Source organism: Penicillium bovifimosum (genome assembly GCF_028826915.1).
Source record: "Penicillium bovifimosum strain IBT 22155 chromosome Unknown utg000003l_segment0_segment0, whole genome shotgun sequence".
Classification (NCBI taxonomy): Eukaryota; Fungi; Ascomycota; class Eurotiomycetes; order Eurotiales; family Aspergillaceae; genus Penicillium; species Penicillium bovifimosum.
Genome location: NW_026622712.1, coordinates 1988105 through 2015480, shown reverse-complemented (window position 1 = coordinate 2015480; position 27376 = coordinate 1988105). Strand labels below are relative to the sequence as shown.

The 27376-nt window shown below is 50.5% G+C and overlaps 11 protein-coding genes across 11 annotated transcripts; 8 read left to right on the top strand and 3 right to left on the bottom strand.

Moving 5' to 3' along the window:
* Positions 1–1263: 1263 nt before the first annotated feature.
* On the bottom strand, positions 1264–2829 carry N7515_003819 (glycosyltransferase family 69 protein; the record flags this gene model as incomplete). The annotated part of the gene is made up of 1 exon (XM_056664563.1): positions 1264–2829. One exon carries the CDS (start codon positions 2827–2829, stop codon positions 1264–1266), a length of 1566 nt encoding a protein of 521 aa, XP_056523620.1.
* Positions 2830–3419: 590 nt separating this feature from the next.
* Positions 3420–4006, top strand: N7515_003818 (uncharacterized protein; the record flags this gene model as incomplete). Its single annotated transcript, XM_056664562.1, has 2 exons — positions 3420–3468; positions 3498–4006. The coding sequence occupies 2 exons, from the start codon at positions 3420–3422 to the stop codon at positions 4004–4006; spliced, it is 558 nt and encodes a 185-aa protein (XP_056523619.1).
* A 1760-nt stretch (positions 4007–5766) lies between these two features.
* On the top strand, positions 5767–7822 carry mirC (siderochrome-iron transporter MirC; the record flags this gene model as incomplete). Its single annotated transcript, XM_056664561.1, has 5 exons — positions 5767–5987; positions 6042–6172; positions 6233–6967; positions 7021–7682; positions 7733–7822. 5 exons carry the CDS (start codon positions 5767–5769, stop codon positions 7820–7822), a joined length of 1839 nt encoding a protein of 612 aa, XP_056523618.1.
* A 1316-nt stretch (positions 7823–9138) lies between these two features.
* On the top strand, positions 9139–9985 carry cdc42 (Rho family GTPase CDC42; the record flags this gene model as incomplete). Its single annotated transcript, XM_056664560.1, has 4 exons — positions 9139–9158; positions 9231–9350; positions 9463–9841; positions 9923–9985. 4 exons carry the CDS (start codon positions 9139–9141, stop codon positions 9983–9985), a joined length of 582 nt encoding a protein of 193 aa, XP_056523617.1.
* A 1217-nt stretch (positions 9986–11202) lies between these two features.
* N7515_003815 (uncharacterized protein) lies at positions 11203–11901 on the top strand (the record flags this gene model as incomplete). Its single annotated transcript, XM_056664559.1, has 1 exon — positions 11203–11901. The coding sequence occupies one exon, from the start codon at positions 11203–11205 to the stop codon at positions 11899–11901; it is 699 nt and encodes a 232-aa protein (XP_056523616.1).
* A 960-nt stretch (positions 11902–12861) lies between these two features.
* Positions 12862–13164, top strand: N7515_003814 (uncharacterized protein; the record flags this gene model as incomplete). The annotated part of the gene is made up of 1 exon (XM_056664558.1): positions 12862–13164. One exon carries the CDS (start codon positions 12862–12864, stop codon positions 13162–13164), a length of 303 nt encoding a protein of 100 aa, XP_056523615.1.
* A 106-nt stretch (positions 13165–13270) lies between these two features.
* N7515_003813 (agmatinase) lies at positions 13271–14557 on the bottom strand (the record flags this gene model as incomplete). Its single annotated transcript, XM_056664557.1, has 2 exons — positions 13271–14365; positions 14429–14557. 2 exons carry the CDS (start codon positions 14555–14557, stop codon positions 13271–13273), a joined length of 1224 nt encoding a protein of 407 aa, XP_056523614.1.
* A 693-nt stretch (positions 14558–15250) lies between these two features.
* On the top strand, positions 15251–18594 carry N7515_003812 (putative beta-ketoacyl synthase (Cem1); the record flags this gene model as incomplete). The annotated part of the gene is made up of 11 exons (XM_056664556.1): positions 15251–15263; positions 15287–15453; positions 15520–15627; positions 15679–15750; positions 15803–16156; positions 16218–16586; positions 16641–16761; positions 17200–17337; positions 17376–17489; positions 17545–18165; positions 18227–18594. The coding sequence occupies 11 exons, from the start codon at positions 15251–15253 to the stop codon at positions 18592–18594; spliced, it is 2445 nt and encodes an 814-aa protein (XP_056523613.1).
* A 459-nt stretch (positions 18595–19053) lies between these two features.
* Positions 19054–20766, bottom strand: N7515_003811 (uncharacterized protein; the record flags this gene model as incomplete). The annotated part of the gene is made up of 2 exons (XM_056664555.1): positions 19054–19091; positions 19356–20766. The coding sequence occupies 2 exons, from the start codon at positions 20764–20766 to the stop codon at positions 19054–19056; spliced, it is 1449 nt and encodes a 482-aa protein (XP_056523612.1).
* Positions 20767–25437: 4671 nt separating this feature from the next.
* On the top strand, positions 25438–25749 carry N7515_003810 (uncharacterized protein; the record flags this gene model as incomplete). Its single annotated transcript, XM_056664554.1, has 1 exon — positions 25438–25749. The coding sequence occupies one exon, from the start codon at positions 25438–25440 to the stop codon at positions 25747–25749; it is 312 nt and encodes a 103-aa protein (XP_056523611.1).
* An 864-nt stretch (positions 25750–26613) lies between these two features.
* On the top strand, positions 26614–27307 carry N7515_003809 (aminoglycoside phosphotransferase family protein; the record flags this gene model as incomplete). Its single annotated transcript, XM_056664553.1, has 2 exons — positions 26614–26839; positions 26895–27307. The coding sequence occupies 2 exons, from the start codon at positions 26614–26616 to the stop codon at positions 27305–27307; spliced, it is 639 nt and encodes a 212-aa protein (XP_056523610.1).
* Positions 27308–27376: the final 69 nt, after the last annotated feature.

Here is a 27376-nt window from a genome sequence, read left to right as displayed (position 1 = left end):
ACATTTGTCTCCAGTTGCTTAGGCGATAGCCATCGCGGCTCAGGAGTGCGCGACGTTTATCACCTGTTGTTGCGGCGATATCCATCGCATCGCGGGTTTGCATAGGATAGGCGAGTCCCATCGAGAGTGCCATCGTCAGTGCCATCGTGAGATTCAAAGTGAAGACAAAAACGCCGAGAACGAAGAGAACAACAACGCCGAGAATGAAAAGGAGAAAGAGAAAAACGCCGAGAACATTTCTCAGAGGTTGACGTATTGAGGCTTTGAACCTAGGGAAAGAACAACTGGCACCCGAGAAGAGCAGGCACGACCCATAAGAACGCATACTATCCCGTGATGTTCCTTCCTTATATAGCCATTGAGTGCTGCATATGGCCTAAGGCACAGCTCTCCCTGTCCAGCCCAACTATAAACACTCACTGGTGAGTGACCTCATGCAGAAAGGCCTTTGATATCCCCCATGATTGCTTCCTGGGGCATACATACGATCAACGACTAATGGCTAGGTATCAACGACTCACTGCAGATCGTAGCCAGAAGGAACTCATGCATCTGGCTTATATTGAGACCTTAACACTCTCTATCTTCCAAGGTTGAAGCCGATATACGTATATCAGCAAGTACCTAACCAACCATCACCATGTGCGAAGGACAACTGCTGCATTCTCATGTTGAGAAAGGCCATATAACTACGTATCCTGAGCGAATCACCGAGCTCGAAGCGTACAGCGTTTTTCCTATGCTCGAGCCTGGGCTCAGTGTGTCCCAGATTTCAGCTTCAAGGGTTCGTTGCTGAAGCTTTGTCGGGCACATCTTCTACTGTTCTCTGCAGCAAAGGCCGAGTCTAGAATTCTGACTGGAAGACATGGCCCTTGAGATAGAACAGGCCTGATATTATCTCCCTTGGGAGACAAAACCGATAATAACACTGTCAGCGAGCAGGGAAAGACATTGGAATCGACGAAAGATGGGATGATAATGACAAGAAAGAGAAATGCAGAATGGTAGGCTTCATATATGTACCTACGGGCATATCGGACAAAGAAATGACCATACAAACGGCATTTTCCAATACTACCTGCGGGTATTGCAGATGCTTCCTTGCCTTTGTCAGTCTCATCTAATTTATTCCATTATGTAGAAGGGGAAAATATTGTGTACATTCAACCAATCCCCCCAAAGGCACAAAGGCTAGACATACACCAGAAAACGCCAAGCCAAATGCAAATTCAACCGAAACGGATCAGATCAAACCGCTAAACCTTATGACGGAACAGGAATATTCTCAAATCCTTTCTGTCCAGGCTTGCGGTCTTCAACAATGACCTGAAGGCCACGACGGCCACAATAACCATCATTGCCCGCGATCCGGTCAACGACCTGGAAAGAGCCACCACCCTCCTTCGTACCATCTGAAACCCACACCTTCTCCTGCACAGTTTGACCAGGAATTTCCGCACGACGGGGGTTGTGCCAAGGCAGACCAACGAGGTGATTGCCCAAATTGTGCAGGAACGAGTACAACCCCTCAAAGCGTCGGGTAATACCTAACCACGAGAGAGTGCGGTGGTCATAAGCGGTCCGTACGAACGGGTTCATGTAGATGCCTGTATCGGTGATCTCGTCGGGTTTAGTTTGCCGGTCTTGGATGTCCGCGTGAATGAGACAGCATTCAGATGCCTCCCAGAAGAGATCCTTCCCGGCACGGAAGCGGACCGGATTAGGACTCGTAGGTGGCACACTGGCTTGGAAGTATTTGGCATCGAAGGCCACCATTCCACCCCAGCAGCTGCGCACTCGCACAGCGTCTTTCCCGGCCAGCACATCGCTTCGGCTTTCGCCTTTGCCGGATGTGGTGAACCATGGATAGAAGGGAAGACCCATGCTGTATCCTTCCAGATCACGGGTCGCATATGTGTCGTAGAATTTGATGGGATTGTCGAAGTCGACGGCACAGGCTGCGCGGTATTGCGCAACGCCGTCCGCATTGGCGTTGGTGGAGAAAAGGAGGTGGAGGGTCTCCATAGGATGGAATAGGATGTCGTTCAGATAGAGGAGTTTGTCGAATTTCATATCCGGGTGGTCCGTCAATGGCTGCAGCGCTCGGTTCCGTACCTGGGCCAGATATTCAATGCGCTTGACGCGCTTGCTTCCGCCGGGAATGGTTACGGTGGGGATACTCTTCGGATCCAAATGCTTATCGATGACGATAGACTTCTGGCATGGCACTTGTTCCTCTAATGCGCGCAGCGCACGCTCTCCCTCCTCGCCGCTGTCATTCTCATAGATGCTCAGGAATACATTGTCAGGCCCGAGCAGGTCAATCAGCTGCAGAAGCTGTGTTCCCCATTGCCCCTGGGCGAGTTTGCCCCCGCTGTCATATAGACTTGCTGCGATGAAGACTTTCTCCTGGCGAGGATTGCCTCGTCCAGGATACGAGCTCTCGAGCACCGATTCGCGGAATGCTGAGTAATGCGCCGGCAGGTGGGTATAGGACGGGAAGAACATGGAGGTGAGCAGTACTAGAGTAAAAATGATGCCGGCAAGGACGTGGATGTAGCAAAAGCGGCGGATGATGAAACGTCGAGAGCAGCTCGGTCGTGGAGTCCCTGCGAGGGCCGGTCTAGACTTATTATTCAAGCGGCGATAACCCGCTGACGCGGCAGTATAGATTCGGGATAGCCAAGGCAGTCGACGTTGGCCGAATTTCGCGGATGTAGGGATCTGGGATTCGAAATCGTCCTCGTCGAGGTTGAACGTCCCCTGAGAGTCCACTGATGATCGTGAGGCCAGTTCCCACTCATCGGGATGAAGCAATCGCGCAGTCATGGTGGATAGCGTCACCAATTGGGTATACACCCTTGGGACTTTCTTCAGGTGAGTATTGTTCCGATAGTAAAATGGCAATTTACAGCCATTACTGTTATCAACAGCCTAAACGGAAAATGGGTTGGCGTTTTCCGTGGGGCCCCGTGGGACACCTTACATCATCAATCTGATCACGTGGAGATGCTAGTATGTAGTCATGAATTCACGAATGTTGGGCTTTAAGGAATTAATTGGTAGCTGAGTAGCTAATGTAAATAGCCTGGATACTTATTTACAATTTATACAAATGCCAGTCCCGTCAATTGGTAATTTGCAGAGATAAGTAAACAAGTTTCCGGTTGCAAATTTGCAATTCGGGTCTGACGTGACGTAGTCGGCCCGCCGGTGACCAGCTGTATCTCTTTCCGGATGAAATCATACTATTCCCGGGCCTAAGTTAGTCCTTCTGCTTACTCCTGGTCTCTTTCACTCAAATCTCAATCTCTCCGATCATTCCTCTGCATCCTCAAGCATATAGACCAGATCAATCATCTGCGCGTGCCATCTCATCTATCGCCATACCACTATCTCCCCGCATTCCGCATCCCACCATGTCGACATTCCAATTCGCCAACTCGGACGCCAAAGTACCGGGCAATGGTACCCCTCCCCCGAGTTCACCATCAAAGCGCCAGCCTCTACAGACATCTGGGCCAAGCCCCCCTCCACCACACGCTTCTCCGCCCCAATTCTATACCAATCGGTGCCACTGAAGTCATTCAAGCGAGTCCGAGTCGCCTTCAATGCCCTCTGGCAGCAGAAATACGATCAGGGTGGAATCATTCTTGTTCTCAACGCCGCCGATGGCAGTAAGAAATGGGTAAAGAGTGGCATTGAGCTCACTCATGGCAAGCCCCATCTTAGCGTTGTCGCCAAGGACAACTGGGCAGATTGGAGCTTGCTACCCGTGCCGTCAGGTGGTGGTGCAGCAACTCTTGAACTGGTCAAAGAGCAGGATAACAGTCTGTGGATCTATCTTGTGGAGGGTTTGCAGAAGTCGCCTGTGCGGGAGGTCACTTGGGTGTTTGAGGAGGAGAATGTGAAGGACTTTTGGGTCGGTGTCTATGCTGCTCGGCCGTCCAGTGAGGGTGGGGAGTTAGATGTCAACTTTGGTCATTTGATTATAGACCAGGATTAAATAAGGCGATGCTGTCGGCGAATGTCTTTTCTAGTTAGTATATGGCGAGGACACGGCGGAAAGGTTAATATCTCATGACGAATTCGAGTCACCCTAGAAGGGAGTAAGGGAAACCCTTTTCGACCATATATAGGCTTTTCATCGCGGTTATCCAGGGCCAGCATGTGGTAGAGCGATAAATAATAAATTGAAACGTCTACCAGCACTTGCCAGGCTCAGCGTTGTACTTGTGAAACGTGCGAAGTAATTAGGTCGTGACTTTAGTAGCAAATGCTCTCAATCAGTACCAGGGTCCAGATATCTTTGATCTCTGAAGAGATCTAAGCATATAGGGAGTATACCAGGCCTCAGGAAATCATATCTGTAGTGTCAGCTTTTTGCGTCGCTTACACAGTATTTCATCCCGTTCAGGTACCTTCCTAAACCGGGCTTATCTGATCGTCCATTGGTGCGGTGTAATCCCGAGAGCCGGGAATGTGCGACAGACAGGCCCCAGTTAAGATGCCGAGGTCACACTACACCAGCCGCGTGTTTATATGACTGTATGACATAGGGAAGAAACGCATTCATCGTAGGGTTGATTTCTGTGTGCAACATAATGTAGAGAAGGGAAAATGATTAGCCCGGTCAACTGACTCGGCTCCGTCATTCCGGCAATGACATGACCTCCTTAGATCGGAGTCAAGTAGCAATGCATCTTGCTGCCAGAAAGTGGAGGCACTTCCAAGGTTAGTTTAGTCACATATATTTTACCAACAAATTCCTATGAAGGAAGTAATAGGTAGCCTCCAGGCTCCAGGGGTGATTTTATTTTCGGATGGCACAAAGTAATCAAAGTTTCATCTTATCTGATGAGAACCAGCAAAAGGTCTCGGACTTGGCAATTCGAGTTCCAGGGTGCCCCTCCGGATGACGGCAACCCACTTCGAAGTGCCTGACCACTCCACACTTGTTTCCTCCTTTAACATATCCCTCACATCTTGCAAATTCCACTTCGATATATCTCCTAATGACTCAAAAAGCGACTGTTTCTTCTTAACTATCTTAGCGCAGCACCGAATGCTGGACATGGGCTGAGATTGGACAGCCTCTCACCTCACGATCAGCCACCACAGACCCCCATCAGCGTGCATAAGTGCGACCGACGATCGGGCTCGCCATTTGGCGCTGCAAAAACCCCAAAAGTCTCAGGCATAAACTCTTTTCTCAAAGCCTGTCTTCCCTTCCATTTGGACGTGTCCTCCGACGCACGGCGGATCTACCCATTCGCCAATCTGCCCCGTGCATAGCTGCCTACCGCATCCTGCTTGTCACATAATAGCCCTTCATGGGTCTACCCCTCAGACAAGCGCGCTTCGACAAACTTTTATACACCGCGCCCCATATTTTCTTGCCTTGTGTCCCGACCCAGTCTCCGATTCGCTCTCGGCGTCTCGTGTTGTCGTTCATATTTTCCGGTGACCGGGCTGACGCGGACTTCTCAACTAACGAGCGCCATAAAGTACTCGCTTATTAGAGCAGACCTTCATCTCTCTTATGCCAGACGCCTGCCTTATACCACACGAAGTCTGCTATTGATATTATCGTGAGGATCTATATTCCGCTTCATCGTTATTGTCAAGATCACCACCCGTCATTCATGGTTTCCTCCGATCCTAGACCGAACTCCGCCGCCGAATATTCTTACATGGACGCTGTCTCTTGGAGTATCCTCCTTATTGAGCGCGTTCGATTTTCTGGTAGTGGTGTCATTCACGGAGATGCCACTTCTTGATCCACCCCCAGGACCGTCGTACGGCACGATCGAGTACGAAAACGCCGAAATGGATACCGAAAGGGACCAGTTATTGCAGGATGGCTACGAGGTTGAGGATCAGTCCGACGAAGTCTCTACATTGGATGGAGTGCAGGAGGGAGTCCGGAAGATTGAAGCGATCAATCTGACTTGGACAACCAAATCTTTGATGGTGGCCTACGTCAGGTTCGTGTGGCTTACAGTCCCCCGTACTTAAACACCTGCTGACTTGATGCAAAGTATATTCCTCATGGCATTCTGCACATCTCTCGAGGGTCAAACTGTTATGTCACTGTCGGCGTATGCGACGAGTGCTTTCAGCAAGCACTCGTTGATCTCGACCGTCCTGGTTATCCAGAATGTGGTCAATGGTGAGAATCTACCTAGCCCGCGTCAAGTGAGCTACTGCTAACCCTTGACTCCCGCTCTAGCTGTCATCAAACCTCCCATGGCTAAGATCGCCGATGTATTCGGTCGCTTCGAAGCTTTCTGTTTGAGCATCTTGATCTACATGCTGGGATACATCCAGATGGCTGCCTCCACCAATGTTCAGACATACGCCTCGGCTCAAATATTCTACTCCGCAGGCTCAACGGGTTTGCAAATCCTCCAACAAGTTTTCATCGCCGACAGCAGTGACTTGCTCAACCGTGCCTTCCTCGCACTTCTGCCCGAATTCCCATTTTTAGTTACGGTCTGGCTCGGCCCGACCATTGCGGGTGCGGTGCTGAGTACTACGTCATGGCGATGGGGTTATGGAATGTGGGCTATCATCCTGCCTGCGTCTTTCCTGCCACTCGCCCTCACATTGCTGTTAAACCAGCGCAAGGCCCAGAGATTGAATTTGATCAAAAGGCGGCCCCGAAGACAAGGAGATCTTACCAGCATCTTGCGTCAGACCTGGTACGATCTTGATGTGGGCGGACTGGCTCTTCTGTCTGCTGCCGTGACACTCATCCTCGTTCCCTTGACTCTTGCATCCACCTCGAAGAACGGGTGGAAGAATATCAGTATCTTAGTCATGATCGCGCTCGGTGTTGTGTGCCTATGTCTGCTACCGCTCTGGGAGTCTTCACGAAGATTGGCTCCCAAGCCTTTGCTCTCTTTACATCTCCTCAAGCAAAGGACGGCTCTTGCGGGTTGTGCATTGGCATTCTGGTACTTCAGTAAGTCCTTGTCCCGTCTTCGGCGCGCGAGCGTTGTCGCTAACATCCGTCAGTGGCCTTTTACTTTTCCGTCCAGCCTTATCTCTATTCCTACCTCCAGGTCGTACAAGGGTATGACGTTGCCACTGCCGGGCGCGTCACCCAGACCTTCGCCTTCACCTCAACTATCTCCGCCTTCAGCGTATCCCTTCTCATCAAGTACACCCGCCGGTACCGCATTTACGTCACCGCCGGTTGTGTTGTCTACATGGCCGGACTGTCTCTGATGCTTCTATGCCGAGGCGAAGGGGCACCTCACTTCCAAGTCCTGGGCACACAAGTCATCATCGGCATCGGTGGCGGTCTGGTCAATGTGCCAGTCCAACTAGGCGTTCAAGCCTCCGCCAGTCACCAGGAAGTCGCAGCAGCCACTGCGATGTTCCTGACTTCCATGGAGATGGGCGGTGCAGTTGGCGCCGCTATCTCAGGAGCCGTGTGGTCGTCTGCCATCCCACACAAGCTTCTCAAATACCTCCCCGAAGAAAGCAAAGGACAAGCCGCCGAGATCTTCGGCAAACTGACCACTGCCCTGTCATACCCAATGGGATCTCCGACTCGCATTGCCATTAATCGGGCATATCAGGAGACCATGAGCCGGCTGTTGGCGCTGGCAGTCCTCGCCACCCTTCCCCTCATCCCGTTGAGTCTTCTCATGGTGGACTACAAACTCGACAAGGTGAGTTGTAATTCAATAGTATGCGGTGACCCTCTCTGATCCGAATACAGATGGGCTACGGTAGCCCTGATTCCCAGAGCGAGATAATTCCCGATGAGATAGAGCCGAGCTCGGATAACCGACACTCTAAACGAACATAAACCCAGCATCCATTCATCGCCACATACGACCATTACGAACTTACGAAGTGAACATTGAACTTTTCTGCATGACTTTTGCTCTTCTGCATTCCGATACAGACCAATCACCGGCGTTCTGGGTTTGATTAAAATGCCACACGTCTTCAGCATATCTTGTCCCGCCGGGCTCCATCATTTGCATTTGGCGTCCTTATTTGTCTCGATCATATATGTCGATGTTTTCGGGTAGATCTTTTGACAGTTCAGAATGGACAAAATATACTGAACCTTGATTTCCACAGTGATTGTAGGTTGATTGACCACGTACTATCTCTAGACCTGGCCACGACTTCGTCGAAACCAAAGGAATAATTCCCATCCGGCCGGCTTGCCGCTCTAGTCCCCTCGGGCTGTCACAGCTGGGTCTCAGACCAGACGGTAGTGGGTCCTCATTTCCTGCCGGAGATAACATTTTGTTAAGTCGTATCGAGGATTTCCGAACGAGTACTTTGATTTAATCAAAGCAGATACTACGTACCTAATATATTGGTGCATGTACCTGCATAATATCTATGCATGCATGTATACCAGATACCGTGGGGGCTTGGGTAGTGCTGCTAGTGCACGAGGTTACAGCTGGGGCTCTGATGTGTTGTGGAGTGTGTAGGTACTTGACTCTATGTAATCTCCACACGGATGCCAGCTGTTTGGGTGTATACATGTCAGTTGTTGAGTGCTAGTATCTGGTGAGAGATAGCTGTGAATTAAGACATGATTGATATACCTAGAAATCTGCTGCTTCAAAGGTAGTATATGAGAGTATCAGATCAATACCGTGTAGGCTATGCTAAGATGTATTTTATTTGGAGTTGGGGGCGATCTCATAAAGGCGGGAAAGGGGAGTGAAATTTGGCCTTTGTTTCTTTTTTCTCTGTACGGAGTAGCTTCTTCTGAGGAGAGAGTGAAAGAGTCGAGTCCAGAAATACTTAGATTTTTTTGATTCCTTTAACTGTATAGTGTATGGTCACTGGGATAGTTCTGAATCGATGACTTATCTATCAAGATAGGAGATGAAGTCAGGTGAAGTAGTTATGGTTATCGTATATTAGTAATTAGAGAGATAAATGTAGAGAGAGGTTCAAGTTAATAGTTACAGTGTACAGTGTACCAGTACGTAGCTAAGTGACCCCTAATTCCCTGAAGCGAGGGTACTGACACTAGCACCCGTCTAGACTCCAGACTGCGGGTTGCCCCATTCAATCCAGACCACAGCTTCCTCCCTTTTTGTCTCCCACACTCCTCTCTCTTCCACCTACATCATCAATATTATTCACAAAATGGTTGTCGCTACTATCAAGTATGTCATATCACCACTCTTCCCCTCCCTCCCCCTCACCCCCTGATCTCCTCATCGCTAACCTCAACACAGGTGTGTCGTAGTGGGGGATGGTGCTGTCGGAAAGACTTGTCTGCTCATCTCATACACAACGAACAAATTCCCTTCCGAATATGTCCCCACCGTCTTTGACAACTACGCCGTGACTGTCATGTAAGTCATCCTCCACACCCCCCTTCAAGCCCCCCAAAAAATATCACCCTACCTCAACTCCAACTCCCCAAAGCAAAAAACTATCTCTGACCGATCGCTCTCTCTCATTCAGGATCGGCGATGAACCATACACCCTGGGGCTATTCGATACTGCAGGTCAAGAGGATTACGACCGTCTGCGCCCGCTCTCGTACCCGCAGACCGATGTCTTCTTGGTCTGCTTCTCCGTCACTTCACCCGCCTCGTTCGAAAACGTCCGTGAAAAGTGGTTCCCGGAAGTCCACCACCATTGTCCCGGAGTTCCCTGTCTGATCGTCGGCACTCAGACCGATTTGCGCGACGATGCGGGCGTGCGGGATAAGCTGGCGCGGCAAAAGATGCAACCCATCCGCAAAGAGGACGGCGATCGGATGGCCAAGGAACTCGGGGCTGTGAAGTACGTCGAATGTTCAGCTCTGACTCAGTACAAGCTGAAAGACGTATTCGATGAGGTACGCCGATGCTTTTTTTCTTGCTGGTTGCTTTGGCTGCCTGCAATCTCCACACCGCCACTAACTCGTTTTCTTTCCTAGGCCATTGTTGCGGCGCTTGAGCCGGCGCCTAAGAAGAAGTCAAGAGGCTGCCGCTTGCTGTGATCTTCGTTCCTTATGGACTTACCGCAAGATTTTTGGCCAAGTGCGGAGATGTTTTGCACTTGTGTTGATGCCCGGTTGACGCGCGCCTCGAAGCAGTTACGATGAAATGAACTTGTTGATTTCTCTTTTTCCCTACACTTACGCGTTCTACTGGGCGCCGAATATTCCTGATTGGGCTGGTTGCTGGGATAACATAATCAGCGACAAAGAAAAGGGTGGGGGGAGGGACTTGTAGGGCCATGCTATTTGAATCGTTACCTATCCACGTTTCTCCAGTTCAAAATGGCTTCCTACCTGTCCTTGATGCCTCCCTTTTTTGTCGCATATCCCGGTCCCAGCTCTAGCCTCTCTAACTTGCTGTATCCCTTCTCTGCTTTCTAAGTTTTGCGCGCTTCTGTTCTTGCTTCGCCTGGCTGCGTCTGCCGTCTTCAACGGCCTCTGGCGTTACCTTTGGTATTCGTATTTCTCTCCCCATTCCCTCATCCGTCACTCGCCCCTCCTCTCTTTCATGAAACCGACAGCAATTCTGATCTTCTCCCTGTCCTCGCGTCGGCTACACTTTCATACATCCCACCTCTCACCTTCTCTGCAGCCCGCGCTTTCACCTTTGGATCGTCTCTCTCGGCGTTGGACGTCGGGAGCTCGTGCTTATAGCTGAATCGTTTCCGTCACCCCCCATATCCCATATCCCATATGCTCCTGTCCTTTTCGGTCTCGACTGACATGCTTATGCAGACTCTGGATTTGAGCACGTTGTACCCCTTCCCTCGCAGATTCGGCTTCTTTGCGTTCTTTTACTCGTTTTGGCCGCGTGACTTTACCCTTGTTTTACTCTCTGATCTATTCCCGCCATTTACTCCTTATGCGATCTTGATGCAAACATTTTGTGCTTTCGTTTGATCTACTTGTTTCGAGTCATGTCTCACTGAAGAGCAATATCTCTGGGTCTTAGAAAGTCGCAGATAGTGAACTCCAATTCAATCAGTTCTACTAGTCTGGATGTGATTAGACAACTAATCCTCGAAGCGACCCGTTTGGAAGTGATTCTGGAACAATCTTGCACTATGAGCACTGCAGCTCGACTGCAAAATCACTACGTAGTACACAAATGAGTGCAGTTGGTCAAACACTCCTAGCACTAGGCATAGCTATGGTATATAAACTCAGCCATTTGACACATTCTAGGTACCTAGATATTCCATTAAACATTCACAACTATGGCACCGATCAGCTTGCTTAGCCTCCCCAGCGAGCTCCGTATTGAGATATTCAAATATCTCCTAGTGCAAAGAGAGCCTATTGAGGTCGTGAACTTGTGGAACCTCGGGCTTCATGGGCTAGAGCCTAATATTCTCTCCACGAACAAGCTCTTTCTTGTGGAGGGTAGGCCGCTACTCTATGGATACAACTGCTTTCGCTTTGGCCCGGACAGTTCTCGGTTGGCCCTCCCCTACTTTATTGATGATATTGGTTCTATCAACGCATCTCACCTCTGGAATATCTATATTGACTTCCCCGAAGTCTGCAAGATTGGAGACGAAGTCAGTCTGCACGATGCAAGCCTTCGTATGCTTGAAATAATCCAGGCAAAATGCACCAATCTTCGGACGCTTACAACACTCGCCGAAACTACCTATCAGATGGAAGCTGAGCTCGAGTCATTTGACAGTAAAGTCTGTGACAAGGCCCTTGGTTTGGTTGCTGCTCATTTCAGAACTATTGCATCTCTTCAGAAGATTGTTGTCGAGGTGTACGAGGAAGGTCCCAGCCTGGATATTAGAAAGAAAATGGAAAGTCTTGGTTGGATACTCGAGGTGGTGAAGCCAGTGGAAAAGCGGTGTCGGACCTTGTATTGGAAATGGAGGCCACCACGCTGGCCGCTGGACGAAGAAGATTATTATGGGATGAGTCGATGACTACGATATCGACAACGATAGTGATTCTTGGAGACGGGCAGCGGATTAATGATCCGGAAGGACAGCCATGCTAGAAGTAGCCACGACATCAAGCACCGTCTCAGGCTATCCAGGACTCTGGCAAAGCCGCGCTCTCAACGAAAGTATTTGCTCAACTTGAACCGTTACTGTTAGTCCTGGAGAATGATCAATCAGATCTAGATACACTGGAATGTGATGGATGTAGTCTAATACTACCTACCTACGAACACCGACGCTTGACATATCAATCAACAGTATCGGACCTTCAAAGTCGATAAGGACCTTACTCGAACGGCCCAGATCGGAGAAATTCCGCCGCCTACAGACGACGTCCTTGATCCATCTGGGATGAGGTGCCAATGCAGGAGCGGCATGCGGTGGAGTTGGTCGATCTTATCCTACAGGACGACTGCCTCTTTGGGGGTCTCCCAGTCTTGTCTCGATGGGCGGTGATTTTGCGCAGACCTTGCCAATAGTGGTCCCGTCTACCCGAACTGGGTCGGTAGCTGCGTGCTTACAACGGTTCTTCGATCTGGCTACAATTGACCATCCGCCAACTGCGTCGGAATATGCGTCTTCCGCCAACAGGCGTCAATGCCGAGTACGCGCACTATCTATCTACGATGTCCTATCGGGAGGACTTGCAGGGCACGATCGAACTACCCCCTTATATCCCCCGGTCTGATACCTGGAAGAGCTCTGTGATGCCATCTACCCCGTCAGACCGGGGGATATAAGGGGGTAGTTTGATCGTGCCCTGCAAGTCCTCGGAGATCGTAGATAGATATTGCGCGTACTCCGCATTGACGTCTGTGAGAAAGAGTGCATTATCCGTAACGACGCGGCGACGGCGTACAACGACCGGTTGATTCCCCGTATTCCCGGTCGACCGCTGAAGTATTGTTCTGCGGACCGTTTCCAATCCGTCTCTGCTTCGCGATGACCATCAACAAGAGTCAGGGGCAGTCCTTGAAAATGGTGGGTGTGAATCTTCGGGTGCCAGCGTTCTCCCGGCAGCTGTATGTGGCCTTGAGGGTAACAGATGTGGCCAATCTGTCCGTCCTACTTGCAGAGGGCTCGGATAAAACCGAGAATGTGGTGTATCCGGAGGTTGTACAGCGCTTTCATGGTACGGCGAAAAATTTACCGCAGTCCCCTCAGACTACCGCCTTTGATTCTGCCAAATTTATGAAATTCTGCCACGCTAACCCGATTGGGAAGCTTCGTCATGAAAATTGTTGAGGCCTTGGTGCCTCAGGCTGCAGGTTTGTCTGCCAGAATGCACCTCCTGGTAAACGGATTGTAGGATGATCAATCGTCACTTCATTCATCTCATATATCTAAACCCTCAAAGCTCATCCTTAGCCTCCTTCTTCTTCGCCTCAACCTCTATCCAAGGATACCACCCCCCAATCTCCTCATCAACCCCCGACTTAACAATACTAGTAATAATCTCAAAAGCAACCTGCGCGGCCGCAAGTGCCGTAGTCTCCCCCTTATTATCATAAGCCGGCGAAACCTCCACAATATCCGCGCCAACCAGATTCAACTTCTCCAACCCCCTCAGAATGCGAATAAACTCCCTGGTAGTCCAACCACCGGGCTCCGGGGTGCCCGTTCCAGGCGCCGTAGCCGGATCCAACACATCAATATCAACAGAAAGATAAACCGGCTGCTCGGGATCAAGCCCCGTCCTAGCAATAATAGCCTCCACAACCCCCATAGGCCCCAACTCATCAATATCATCCGCATGAATGCGCGTGAAACCCTGCTCCGGCCCGGGATTCAAATAATCCCCCGCATCAACACCTGTAAGTCTGGTCCGCAAACCCGCATGCGCAGAAGTAGAATTACAAATCAGTCCCTCGCGACTCGCCTTATGGAAAAACGACCCGTGGTTAAACTGCGTCTGCTCAGACTGCCAGTAAGCACTGTACCGAACCGGATTCCACGTATCGAGGTGCGCATCGAAGTGCAGAACCGTAATTGGTTTCTGGTAGATCTTATGCAAAGCCCGCAACGCCGGCAATGCAACGCTGTGGTCACCGCCCAGCGTGACGAGCTTCGGGTGCGAGGCGCCGATGCCCTTGGCGTTGGGCGCTTTGTTGACGATCCGCCTCGAGCCTAGCTCGAGGAAGGCTTCGTACATCTGTCGCTCGGCGAGGCCGTTGTCGAAGGGCGTTATGGGGATGTCGCCGCAGTCGGTGATCTTCGCCCAGGATTGGTACGGGTTTATCCCTGCCCGCGTGTTGTAGCTAGTACCGGCCATTTGGCGTGCGCTGGCGGCGCGGATGGCTCGTGGCCCGAACCGGGCGCCTGGGCGGTAGCTGACGGCTGTGTCGAAGGGGGCGCCGATTATGGCGATGTCGTAGTGTTCGTCGGGTTCGATTAGGCATTTTACGGGTTTGAGGTGGGCGAAGCTGGCGATGCCGGAGAAGGACCACTGTTCATGTTAGTTACAGTTACTATTGTGGCTTGCGGAGGGTAGGGGTGTGTGGTTGCTTACCTCCTGATCCCACTTCTTGAGTAGTTCTGCTCGCTCATGCTCGGGTACGACTTCGGCGTCGTTGTGGTGGGAGCATGAGGCTGCGGTGCCGGCTAGAGCCAGCGTGAGGAGGGTTTTCCAGGTAGGCATTGTAGGTGCCGGGGGTGATTGAGGGAAAAGAGGAAAGGAAATGGGGAGGTATAAATTATGTATCTTTTTCTTTTCCTTTCTACATGACTGTATTCCGTTGTAAAAGGAAAGACGAGCAGATAAGAGTTCCCCCGCCACTCGGTCGTGGAGACTTTCCCTTCTTGGCTCTCGGCCCGCTTTTCGGTTTTCTTCTCCTCCAACATACTGTGCAGAGTATATACTGTGTACACAGGTTGACGACTTTGTACTATCTACTATGCCATGCGACGCGTCGTTGTAACAGGCCTTGGAGCGGTAACGCCGCTGGGAGTAGGTGAGTTCATGTGGTTTTCTTGTTTTGGCGATAGCTACGATAGCTCCTCTACGAAGCTCATCCCGGGATATTCTGCCCGCCATTGCTCACCGCAATTCCGTCTGCAAAGCATGCAAAGCAAGTCCTTGCGACCTCTCTGTCACGGACTAAAGTCCGGAGAATGATGCATGGCCGATATCCCCGGACTCGGGAGTTCTCGAGCTACCCTCTTGCGTCCCCACTTCGTATTCCAGAAGGGGAAGGTTGTGACAGCCAATGACGGAGGGGGATGCGGACCGCTGCGGGACACTTGAAAGATAACGGTGCATTGTATACATGCGTATATACGCGCCGTTGTACATGAGGACGGGGCTTTTGTTGGCGAATACTTTGGTTTACTGATGCTCGGGAATGGTGACTGACACGTCTCGTGGCAGGGGTTCGACGTTCATGGAAACGTCTGCTAGATGGCCATTGCGGCATTGTGAATGTGAAAGATCGTGATGAACGTTTCGCAGAGCAACCCTGTCAAGTTGCGGCTGTTGTGCCGCAGGGCATGAGGGAAGAGGGAGGTTGGACTGCCTCGGAATGGTTAGGGAGAGGTGTATGTTTACAGACACGTTCAACCTGCGATGTTGTATTTGCAAGTCATTGCTGATACTGCCGATAGGAAGAGCGAAAGATGGCCAAGTTCGCACAGTATGCCATGGCGGCGACGGAGGAGGCTCTTCAAGACGCTGAGTGGAAACCAGAGCTGTTTGAGCAAAGGGAAGCTACGGTATGTATGGGAGACGGGCTGTGTTGATAACCTCACTGACAAAGTGGATAGGGAGTGTGTCTAGGATCGGGCATTGGGAACTTTGATGAGATGTACAACACGACGATAGCTTATGACAAGGGGGTGAGCCTCCTCATGGCTTCGTCTGGGGGACAGTGACTGACGTGTCGTGCAGGGCTACAAAAAGGTCAATCCATTGTTCGTGCCAAAGCTGCTGATTAACCTAGGCGCTGGGCATATTTCCATGAAGTACGGCTTCATGGGTCCCAGTCACGCAGCTACCACAGCGTGCACAACCGGGGCACATTCCGTCGGTGACGCAGCTCGGTTCATCGCCTGTGGCGACGCTGACGTGATGGTCGCCGGTGGTGCTGAGTCCTGTATTCACCCTCTGGCTATTGGTGGCTTCGCCCGCGCAAGGAGTCTAGCAACAGCATACAATGATACCCCAGAGAAGGCGTCACGACCATTCGATGCGGACCGCGGGGGCTTCGTGGTCGGTGAAGGCGCAGCCGTGTTGATTCTAGAGGTAAGTCTTGGATCCGAGTATGAGTTACGCCGGTTACAATTTACTGATTTCCGAGATACAGGAGCTAGAACATGCCCTCGCAAGAGGAGCCCGGATCTATGCAGAACTGAAAGGATATGGCTGTTCCAGCGACGCACATCATATGACCTCACCCAAAGAGAACGGCGAGGGCGCCTTCATGGCCATGAAGAAGGCGCTCAAGCAAGCCCGACTACGCCCTTCTGCAGTCGACTACATCAATGCACATGCGACATCAACTATCGTTGGCGATGCTGCTGAGAATGCCGCTATCAAGTCGCTGCTGCTTGGTCCTGAGGGTAAGCTTATGGCTGCTGATGTGAACGTTAGCAGCACAAAGGGTGCTCTTGGTCATCTTCTTGGCGGTGCTGGTGCTGTAGAGGCCTTGATCAGTGTGCTTGCAGTCCATGAGGTTAGTCGGATATAGTAAAGGATGACTGTGCTACGATTATGCTAATCGATACAGAATACCATGCCCCCTACTATCAACCTGGACCGCTTGGCTGATGGCTTCGATTGCAATTATGCGCCGAATGAGCCTCAGTCTCGCCAAATTGATGTCGCCTTGACGAATAGCTTTGGCTTTGGTGGGACTAACAGCAGTCTTTGCTTTGCAAAATACTCATAATCCTTGGTTTCTATGAAACATTGTGTGTTTGTTTCACTGTACATTACTTGTAGTATGTAGGGCCAGATGCTTGGCAGGCGCTGGTCTGCTGTGAATGATGTCTGAGTATTGGCCTGTTGACTAACAATTTCCAATTCCGACACTTTGAAAGAACAATGAAAGCAATCAAAGCATAGACTATTGACAATCTCTTGCTGCCTTGCACAAATTGATTTGATCAAGACGCAAAGGCCGATAGATTCTACTCCGTATACTTGCAGTAGGACTGTAGGCCCTTCAATCAACACGTGATCCATCCAAATGCGGAGCCCAGCCCGACCTTTGACTCCGTACAAGACCAAATTCATTCCTTGATAACCAACCACGCCATTTCGAAGGCTTCTGAGTGACAAGCAAGTATTCTGCCTCTCACTTTACTTTCAGTTTGCCCTCACCATGGCGAACCATGGTGCTCCCGGTCGAGGTAGGAAAACCCCAATCTCCATTGAAAGCGCAGAGCTTCTAGGATGCTTCAGCATAGGCTCGGAGTATCTGAGTTCTATATAAGATCTAGGCTAACTCCATAACCAACAGGATCGGGAAGTCTTATCGATGCATCCGGGTACACGTTCACAGACAAGGATACCAAACCCGGCAAGATCAAGGTGAAGAAGACATCCAAGGCGTCAACCAAGAAGAAGGCAGATGGTACAGCCCGGACATTCCTCCCACGAACCATAACGGTCATTAACAAAAGCAACAGAAGCCAAAGACGGCCCTATCGACACATCCCCAACCGCCTCACCCCTCCCCGTTCTCGACAGCAAAGTCGTCTCCGTATTCCCGACCGGCAAGCCGCGCGAAAACGACCTCCTCGAAACCGTAATATGCAAACACTGCAAGCGTCCCACCCTCAAGCAAACAGCAGCAGAGCACGTCCGCAGCTGTCTAAAAGCCAAGCAGGAAAAGGCACGTAAGAAGAAGGAAGCCCGGGACGCCGCCAATAGACTCAAGGCCGGCGACGATCGCGACGATGAGCCCGACAGAGCCGACGGCGAAACCATGGGCCAGAAGAGTGCTAAGAAGGCGACGACGGGCGACGATAACAGGAAGGGAAAGAAGCGGAAGGCTGATGATGACGATGGCAAGGAGTCGAAGAAGAAGAAAAAGAAGGACGAGCCAAAGCATAAAACGGCTAAGCCCAAGGGTCCTGTCGATGTCGAGAAACAGTGCGGTGTTACGCTTCCTAATGGAGCGCAGTGCGCTCGTTCCTTGACTTGCAAGAGTCATTCTATGGGTGCGAAGCGGTCCGTCCCTGGTCGTACGCTGCCGTATGATATGTTGCTTCAGCAGTATCAGAAGAAGAATCAGGCTCGTCAGCAGAGTACGTTGGTCGTTCTATTATTTTGTGTTTGGAATGTGTCATTGACTGATTTGAACCACAGAGGCTGCCATCGACGCCAATGCCCCCTTACAAGAAGACATCGAGAATACCGGCCCCATCGACTCAGACGAAGAAAGAGATGCCGTTATGGCTGCTATCGCCCGCTCAGCTCCCCAACCTCTTGTCCGCCATCCCCTCATCACTACCAAGTCAAAGTACCGATATGTCCGCATCAAAGAGCAAATGTCACATGCCATGGGTGTCCGCAGCGGCGGCGGCCTCTTCTCTAATGACGACAGTCAGCCTTTATTCGGCGGTCTCCTTTTCTCATCCGTCGCCAACGATATCGACTCGTCCGTTGACGCAAATGGCGAGATCGATACTGGGACTATTCCAGGCAGCCGCAATACACCCATCACTGCAGCTTAGGTGAGAGGCTGATATCGATTGACTCTCGCGACGACCACTTGACGACTCTCTCTCTCTCTCTCTCTTCTTTATCTTCGATTTCACTTGTCTTTTTCCCTCACTTGGGTTCCTTCCTCTATGTGTACTGGATGCTGGCGTTCATGGCGTGCAGGGAGGATCCACTAGCCATCGACCAGTCTCTTTTCTTCTCTTTCGACTTTGGTTGGAGTTGGCTGGTTCTAGCTGCTTTGACAGGTGACCATATGATACCCCGGTTTGGCGTGTGAAGTTTTAAGAAAGTAGCAATTGAATACTTTCTACGATCATCTATGTAAATGGCTGTTTTAATGTGAAAGGAACAGACTTTGTTTTATAGAGGCTAAGTGCTCGGGTAGTCTGCAAATCCATGCATAACCCACCAAATTAGCTGCTCGTTCACACAGAGGATTGGCACATGGCTTGCCTTACACAGTACGTGTCTCACCTGAGCGCTTCAGTGTTGATGGCATAGATCTCTACTAGCCAGGCGCAAAGCAACAGAATGCAGAGATTAATTTCTCTTTTGTCCAATGTTCATGTGAGGTTCCCCTCGATTTGGTGATTGGGCTTGAATCTAGGATTTGAGGATGCCGGACGCTTTAGTACCAAATAACCTTTATTGCTTGTTAACTTCAAAGCACTATCGACCTGTTGGAGCCTACCGAGTACCGTAATGACCATGCAGACAGAGGGAAATTAGGGTACCCATAATGATTTGCTGATTCAGTCTCCGACCCGCCGACGCTTAACATCATGTCCCTTCTGTTCCTTGTGTCCCTTGTGTTTCTTGTGTCCATCGTGTTTCTTGTGTCCATCGTGTTTCTTGTGTCCATCGTGTTTGTTGTGTCCATCGTGTTTCTTGTGTCCATCGTGTCCCTTGTGTCCCTTGTGGCCCTTGTGTCCCTTCTGTCCCCTCAACTCGACCTCCGGGAGAGGGAATGAGAAGTCATCCGGCGAAGACACCTTAAACAACCCCAGTTTGTCGGGATCAGTGGATAAGGTTTGGAAACACTCCTCGCGCGTTTCATAATTGTCATGGTTCGATTTCTTAGAATGAGCCATAAAGTCACGGAAGAACACCGTGTGATACGAACAAGAAGCCTCGGAGCAGGCGTAAGCCTCGATTACCGGAAGATCAGGAATAGCCTTGATGTTATCCTGAGGATGGACCACCTTGTCCCAGGTTTTCGCCGAGTCATAGGCCACAAGTTTGTGCGAAGTGACGAGTCGAGCATCATTCTCATCAACACCATGGTGTTGAATTAAGTGGAGGATAAGGGTATCCTCGGCAAAACAGCTCCCGTGCTTCTTGCAGAGGACCACGGCGTAACGGTATAGCACTTCGAGGAATGGTGGTAATTCGTACGGGATCCAAAACTTCCAGGAAATGCCATGGATCTGATCCAGTGGGTCTGTTGGATTTGCCTGCGCTGCTTTGCGGCGTTCTTCTTGCATCCAGGGTTCCCTCCATCGGATTGCTATGACGGTGCCGGACTCGTTTGGAGGATCCTCTCGCTGGCAGATGATCCCCCGCGACGCCCATATCTTCTCACGGTCAGCATGTTGTTTGGCCACGGACTGCTGGAAAGCCCTGTCTCGGCGGGCGTTGCGGTCCTCCTCAGACACATCCTCCTCAGACACGTCCTCGTCAGACACATAAGCTGCTTCAAGAGATTCGAGGCATTGCAATTGGCGGCGTGCTCCGATGGGAAGGATCCACTTCGTAACGGATTTCATGTTATAGAAGTCAAAGACGGACATGTCCTGACAGCGGTCGGGATGGAGCAGCCGCAGTTCGCGCCAGCGGCCTTGCATGAAGGCGGCTAGGAGGGGACTATGGAGGTCCCATGACCAGGAATTGTGATCGCCGTTGCGTGTGGAGGAGGCACGCAGGTCGTCGGGCATTGCTATTGTGATGACTTGCAATTCTTTCCAGGCCAAGAGGAAGGAGGCCAATTCTAATCCGGAGGTCAATTCTGATCTGGAGGCCAATCCTAATCCGCGGGCCCAGCGATCTTCGTCATCGTTAGAGAACATTAGGTCCCGAGGAAGGGTAATTGACTCGAAAGAACGGCGGTCGGAGGCCGGTAACTGCTCCAGCTCTGTGAGTAGCTCGCGGCAGGTAGTCTCCTTTGTTGGAGTGAAGGTTGGCATTGTGTCAGTGAGGGCCGGGGGCCGATAGGTGGTTGGATTGGCAGATTAGCGGAGGTGTGATGATTGTTGATGCTACGCCCGAAACTAGTGGCATGGGAAGAGAGAAGAAGAAAGTGATCCATGAACTAGATATGGAAAGCAAGCTGTAACTAGGTATTTAAGCTTGCATAAACAAAGAGGACAAACGATGGATGAGAGCCTCAGGCTGCAAGCACAGAGGCACATGACAAGATATCCTATGTACTGCGTATGTCAACATAATGAATGCCATGATCATATGATGTAGACGGCTGGGTATGGTCGAGGGTATCAAAGTGATGGTTGTTCCATTGCGACGCGTCGCCTATCACGATCGAAATTCTCATGTGGCAGAAGTCCCTCGCTCTGATTGGTTGTTTGTGAAGAAGCCCTAAGATAAACACCCCACCCGCCTATTACGATTACTCGGGACCTTGGCCTAACCAAGCTTCACCACACCTCCTCCCCGCCAGTCAGGAGAATTGCCTGTTTACGCACTGCGGCACTGTGAATAGCTGATTAGCTTCCGATCTAGGTATTGCTGGGTATGTAATGGGTGACAAGCAGTCTCGGTATCACTGGCATTCCCTCCGGCGAATGCGATTGTCATCTCACCGTCGTCAACAAAGATCAGATCGCTCAGCCTGATCCTTGGTGGGTGTTTACCGCCATCTTTGTTTGTTTGTTGTCGACCGAGCAGAGTTTCCAACATACAACTCTCTCATCTCTCTCTGCATCCTGCAGGTCCTTCCTGCACCTAGATTCATTCTCTAGCTCGCATTTTGCACATTCGAATTCATCGTTTTGGTTGTTTTCATCCTCTTTCTCTACAAAACATTCACCTTTCGACCTTTAGGAAGTGGGAATCCCCTAGGCATATGTACCAGGAGCATGGAACTGGTAAGGCGCCAAACCTGACAACCTGACGAACCTAGAAAGATACGCAAGAGACAGTTTATAGATAATAGGAGGCGTTTCGGGGAGCGGTCACGACAGAAGTAGCTGATTAGATAGACTGTAACGTATACTACGAATGCAAAGCGCCTCGTACAGCAAGTGGTGCGTCTGCTTCAGGAGTAGTCCTACTTATCAATAGTGACATCAGTGAGTCGGGCTCCCAACGATGCCAAATCTTTGACCCACTCCTCAGATCATGAGACAAACACCTCAAAATAGTCAGCGTGGAAGTTCAAATGTAGATATAGGCTAGGGGTAACATACTGAGTTTCACCCTCGGGGTTGTAGCAGTGAAGAAGCCAACCTGGATCGTCTGGTTCATCGACATACCCAAGATTCCTGCGTGCGGTAAAAGTCACTGTACCATCGTTTTGTGATTCTGGCCCTCTCCGGACAGCAGCATTACAAATTCTGCAGTCAGTTCGATTTCCAGTCGTGTATACCAAGTCCAAGAGATTCAGGTGAGGACATATCCAGATAGGGTCGGCAAGCCCGGCCTGATCCCCCGAAAATGGAGATACTGGTAGAGGAAGGGAGTACCAAGCGAACAATTCCATCGTGCCCATACTAGAACTAGCTATTGCCACAGAAATCTGCAGTTGTTGATCATTGTTTGAGTGATATGGGCAGATATGATTTTTGCGCCTCCATCCATCAGACTGAAGGCCAAAACAGCCATAATTGCCCGTCAGAGGGTGCGTAAGCGAGGGTCGGAGAAGAGCGCGCACGTTGTTTCGATCTCGACGAGTAAGGTAAAGACATGGGCACAGTTTTATGACCCCATGGTAGCGCTTACAATGTCTCTTCAGAGGCGAGACCGCGAGCGTATCTGGCGCAAACATTCTTCGAGGTTTGAGCAGAAAGCATTCGGCGCAATATGCCCACCGGGAATTCTCAAGCTGCACAAGGAGTTTGGCTCGTAGCTTGTCGTCGCTGTTGACAAATGAGAGAGGAAGATGATGTATAGTCGGCTGTGGAGGAGGTATTGCTTTATCTTTGACAATCCCCCTATATGTCGTCAAGAGGTATTTGCAGGTAAGAGCAAAACAGACTTGATCAACTAGGCCGAGATTTTCGCATATTTCGGCAACGATACTCTCATCAAGCGAGTTAATATCATAGCGACGCTCGGGGTTATGAGGAGCGGAAGTGCCTATGAGGGTGTTGCTGCTGAGGTTCCAGGATCTTTGCTTTTCTCTCTGAACGTCCTTCGGCTTGGCTTCGAGGTTTGCATCGAAGCTTGTCAGTGTTGTTACTGAGATATCGTCTTCTGGTTTGTCTTTAAGAATTCGGTACCGGGTCAACCTTCTGATCAAGTCTCGACAGCGCATGGTTCCTATATAGATAGGTCACCCACAATGTAGGTAGGTAATAGGTAGTTAATGTAAGGTCTGCTAGGTATAAGGGGCTCGGCGATCAATAAATGGGCTAGGTAAGTTTCAAAGGGTGACGTCGGAATTTGTACTCGACTTCGACATCGTTCAGAACAGCCATGGCTCCCTTAGGTTAGTCAAGGCGTCTTTGTAACGGTATGGTAAGAAGCAAAGAAGTGGGAGAGGATTATAGGAAGATAGAGGAGGAATGAATGTCAAACGTGTACGGTGAACTACTGCAGTTCGTGTGATATTTGTTAACAGTCCTCTCAGGCAGGTCCTGTGACTGTAGTCTTGTTTAGATCAGACGTCTCTAGGTTAAATTGACTCTCTGTCCTTCTCTTCTTCTTCTTCTTCTTCTTCTTCTTCCACACTTCCCAACTACCTTCTTATCCTCTTTCCCATCCACCCCCAGCTTCTTGATGCGTAAGTAAAATGGAACCACCCTCCATACTTTACGAACTAACATGATCCACACTATAGTTATCAGAGAAACTGATTTTCGGGTCGTACCATCGTTCCACTCGACCTAATCTCCTTCGTCTCCCTCACAACATCCCTTCATCGAAAGCCCCTTCATACCATGAGCTCTAAAAGGGGAGACTGGGACTTCCCACGGTCCGGTCTCAAGAGATGGAAAGTCCCAACAGACAACATGGACAACCAACTTTTCACCAGATCCAAGCCCTAATCATCACTTGCGAGCAGTGCCAGATCGGACTCAGACTGAGTGAGGTGAGTCGACGGATCTATGGTGCCCACTGCCCACCACCGACTGGGGTTGCCCACCGAGAGAGAGACAAGTTACTGCTAGCTCGCCATACAACAGTGGAGAAGAGTACAGGAGTGCGAATAGCGCTCCTCATCTGAGGAAACACAGTAATGCATGCCCAAAGAGAAGGTAGTCGATACGATAAAGATGTCATGACTCTTTGTTGTCGACGTCCCGGAAGAGCGAGCCGGCGCAAGACCAATGCAGAGTGTTGCCGCCGGCAACACTCTGATCTTGGCGGCAACTTGCCGCCCAGATACAGACCAACGGTCGGCGGGAACGGCTGGAGGTTGCACTGCAAATAAGCAGGAGACCATTGCTCGCCTCCAGCAAGAGAATGCCGATTACCGAGCTGTCGCGCCAGACGCGCCTCAGCCTATGACTCCAAGAGGGGAGCGCAGAGCAGGTCAACAAGGATCCGACTGATGCTCTCTCTGTCGCAGACGGCCTCGATGCGAATTCTACATCAACCTTTCTTACAACTGTCTAGGCGGATAGTCGCCTCGCCCCTGCGGACAAGGGAATCAATCTGTATCCCGACTCCGAGGGATAGCAGACGACCAAGGTAACGCGGCTTGTTTGGGTTGGCGGTGGGGTAGGAGGATGCCTGCCGGATGGAAGAATCCACCCCCAACAGGCCTTTCACCTTAGCTTCCATCTCAAGCTGTCCGAGAGTACAAGGCCGACATGACCGCAGACCGGGTGTCACTACTCACTAGGGTATCATCAACCATCCTGACTCTCGGTCTTTTAGAGTCACTACGCTATCCTGGCTGATTCATTGGACACGAGAAGCCGTCCATGCGATACCAGAAGTTCCACCGAGCCAGGACCGTCTCATTGCATCCACTGAATCCAAGGTTCGTGCGCTGCTCATTCTTTCCATAAGATCTTACTTTGCTAACCTGGCTATCCCAATAGTCCCTGCATCTCTTCATCTATCACTGGAAGTCTCATTCCCTCTCCCCGACTCTAAGGGGGAAGCTTCAAGATCGTACTGAAGAGTGGTGGTTCCAGATGGTGATAGACTCCTGGCAGACTCCTGACGCTGATTGGAACATCCAGCAACCATACGATGAACAGGCAGAGGAACTGGAGACCTACTGTGGCGGTGGACAGGAACAAGTCATGTGAGCCAGTGGGCAATCAGGAAGGGAAGGAGCAGGGATCGCGGGGAAGAGTGTATTTATTGTTTACCTCCTGTTCTTCTTCTTCTTCTTCTTCTTTCTTTCTCTCAGACTTGTTACATTGTGTGCAGTACAGCATAGGATCGATCTCCTTCTTGATTTCTTTTTCCTTTTTAGCTTTCGACAGTAACACCTACATCAACAGTGCGGCGTCTTCTGCCCAGCGAATCCCGTCTTCTCCTCAAGGACCACCTTCGCGGATCATCTCATCATTCCCCCCTTGCCAACCATCGTCTTATTCGTCCCATCCACGGGCCAGCCGTTTCACTGACTCACTGACCATGTCAGATTTACTTTCCGGGGCTTCTGATGCCAACAGCGAGTTCGGGGGTAAAAAGGGAAGAAAACGAATACCAGACGGTGGATGGGGTCATGGAGAAGTCGCTATCCGGGCCTATCCCAAACAAGCCGCCGACTGGACGGCACTGATAAATTGCTCTTCGATCTGGACGACGCCGTTCAGGAGGACTTTACGCTTGCTCTTCCGCCTACCGATAGAGTCAGTGAGGCTGAGGTGCTGACTCTCCTCGGTCTCCAATTACTGATCCTCGCACTGGAAACTAGAGCCGAAGACACACAATACACACACGACCCCATGCTCGCTGCAAACCAGGCATGCCGCATGTGGACTCCGAAGCATTCGTCGACCGAAGGCAGCGACAGTGGTAAAGTCTGAAGATTGAAAGGGCATCTTGAGTCTTGACTGTATTCCATATACTCTTGAGGGAGGAGAAGGGATTTCATTGTTAAACACGAGTAGAGTTAGATCAATCAAGCATCGTCAGATTCGTCGCCCTTTTTATCTTTTTGGAGAAGAAATTCTCTGTTATTATTTCTTCAATTGAATGTCTTTTTCGGCTTCTCTCACATGAATGGGTGTATGTCGAAGAATCTCTGTCATCAATTATCAGGTACAGTGGTACTCACATCCCTAGACACTAGACAGGACCACTGATTGTACTGCGTAGATATCTGTCTCCGTCTTTCTTTCTCTCTCTTCTCTATTCTATTCTCTTCCCAATTCGTGTACCTTCTTGGCTTGTGCAGCGTGCTATATCATCTCTCACCTCGCGTCAGCCTACCTTATGCTATGCTGACCTCACAAAGGGAGAATCTACCTAGATTACATATAGAATATGAGGACCTGTGAAAATGACGCCGAAAATGACCACTTTTGACGCCAAAAACGGCTTCCTTTCCACCCGTAACTTTGGATGTCCAGCCGCCCCTTCACCGCCCACTGCCCCGACCCTGCTTCACCTGTGTTATCTCGAAGATGACGCCCGAGGGGGTTGAAGGCGAGGCCGGCCTCCACGATTCAAGCCACAACACAACAAGGATCATTTCCGACTCTAGCTTTCTCAGGGAGCATCGGGCGTCTACGCTTTCTACCCCGGCTGAGGTGAGAGCCATCAACGAGAAGTCAGGCAACATCCGTGGTACAAGGTTCAACCGACCCCCGCCTGTCAAGTTTCCGTCGTTGGGCCTGATTGTCAAATATGGAGCCGACACAACCGTTACAGAGGCAGAGACCCAAAATATGGTATACAAGCAGTTGAAGGGCAAAGTACCAATTCCTGAGGTGTTTGGGTGGAGCGAAGACGGTGGCCAAGCATTTATCTACATGTCTTTGATAGGGGGCGAACCCTTGGAGCAAAGATGGGGTGCTTTGAACGATGAAGAGAGAGAGGCTATCTGTAAAGAACTCAACGGCATGGTCAAGGCCTGGAGATCGTTAGAACAGCCCGGCCAAGCCCTTTACGTAGGTAAGTGATCTGAATTCATTGCCGTAGCTAGGCAGAACTATGCTAAAGTAGTTAGGTGGCCTAGATAATCAACCTCTAAATGACATATTTCTTTCCGGTCACCGGGATTTGGCTGGCCCATTCCACGGTGCAGACGCCGTCCAGAAATTTCAGAATGGCTGCGATATCGAAATTGATGGGGAGGTGCCCGTGGTCTTCACGCATGACGACATTGTGCCCCCAAATATCCTTTTATCGCCCGGGCCGAATCCAGTAGTAGCTGCCATCATTGATTGGGGCCAGGCAGGGTGGTATCCTGCTTACTGGGAGTATTGCAAGGCGCGTCGCGTCAGGCCAAATCCGGAATATTTTGATGAAGACCTGGATGAAGAATGGAATATGAGATACCTGCCAACTATTTTGGACCCGGTCGATGATGAGACAGTATACCACCCTTGGCTGTCGTTTGTCTTGTCCAAGGGTTTCTAGTTACCTATGCGAATGAAGATGCTCATTGGGACTATACAGCTGTGGGTAGATAGAAAATATACCTTATGA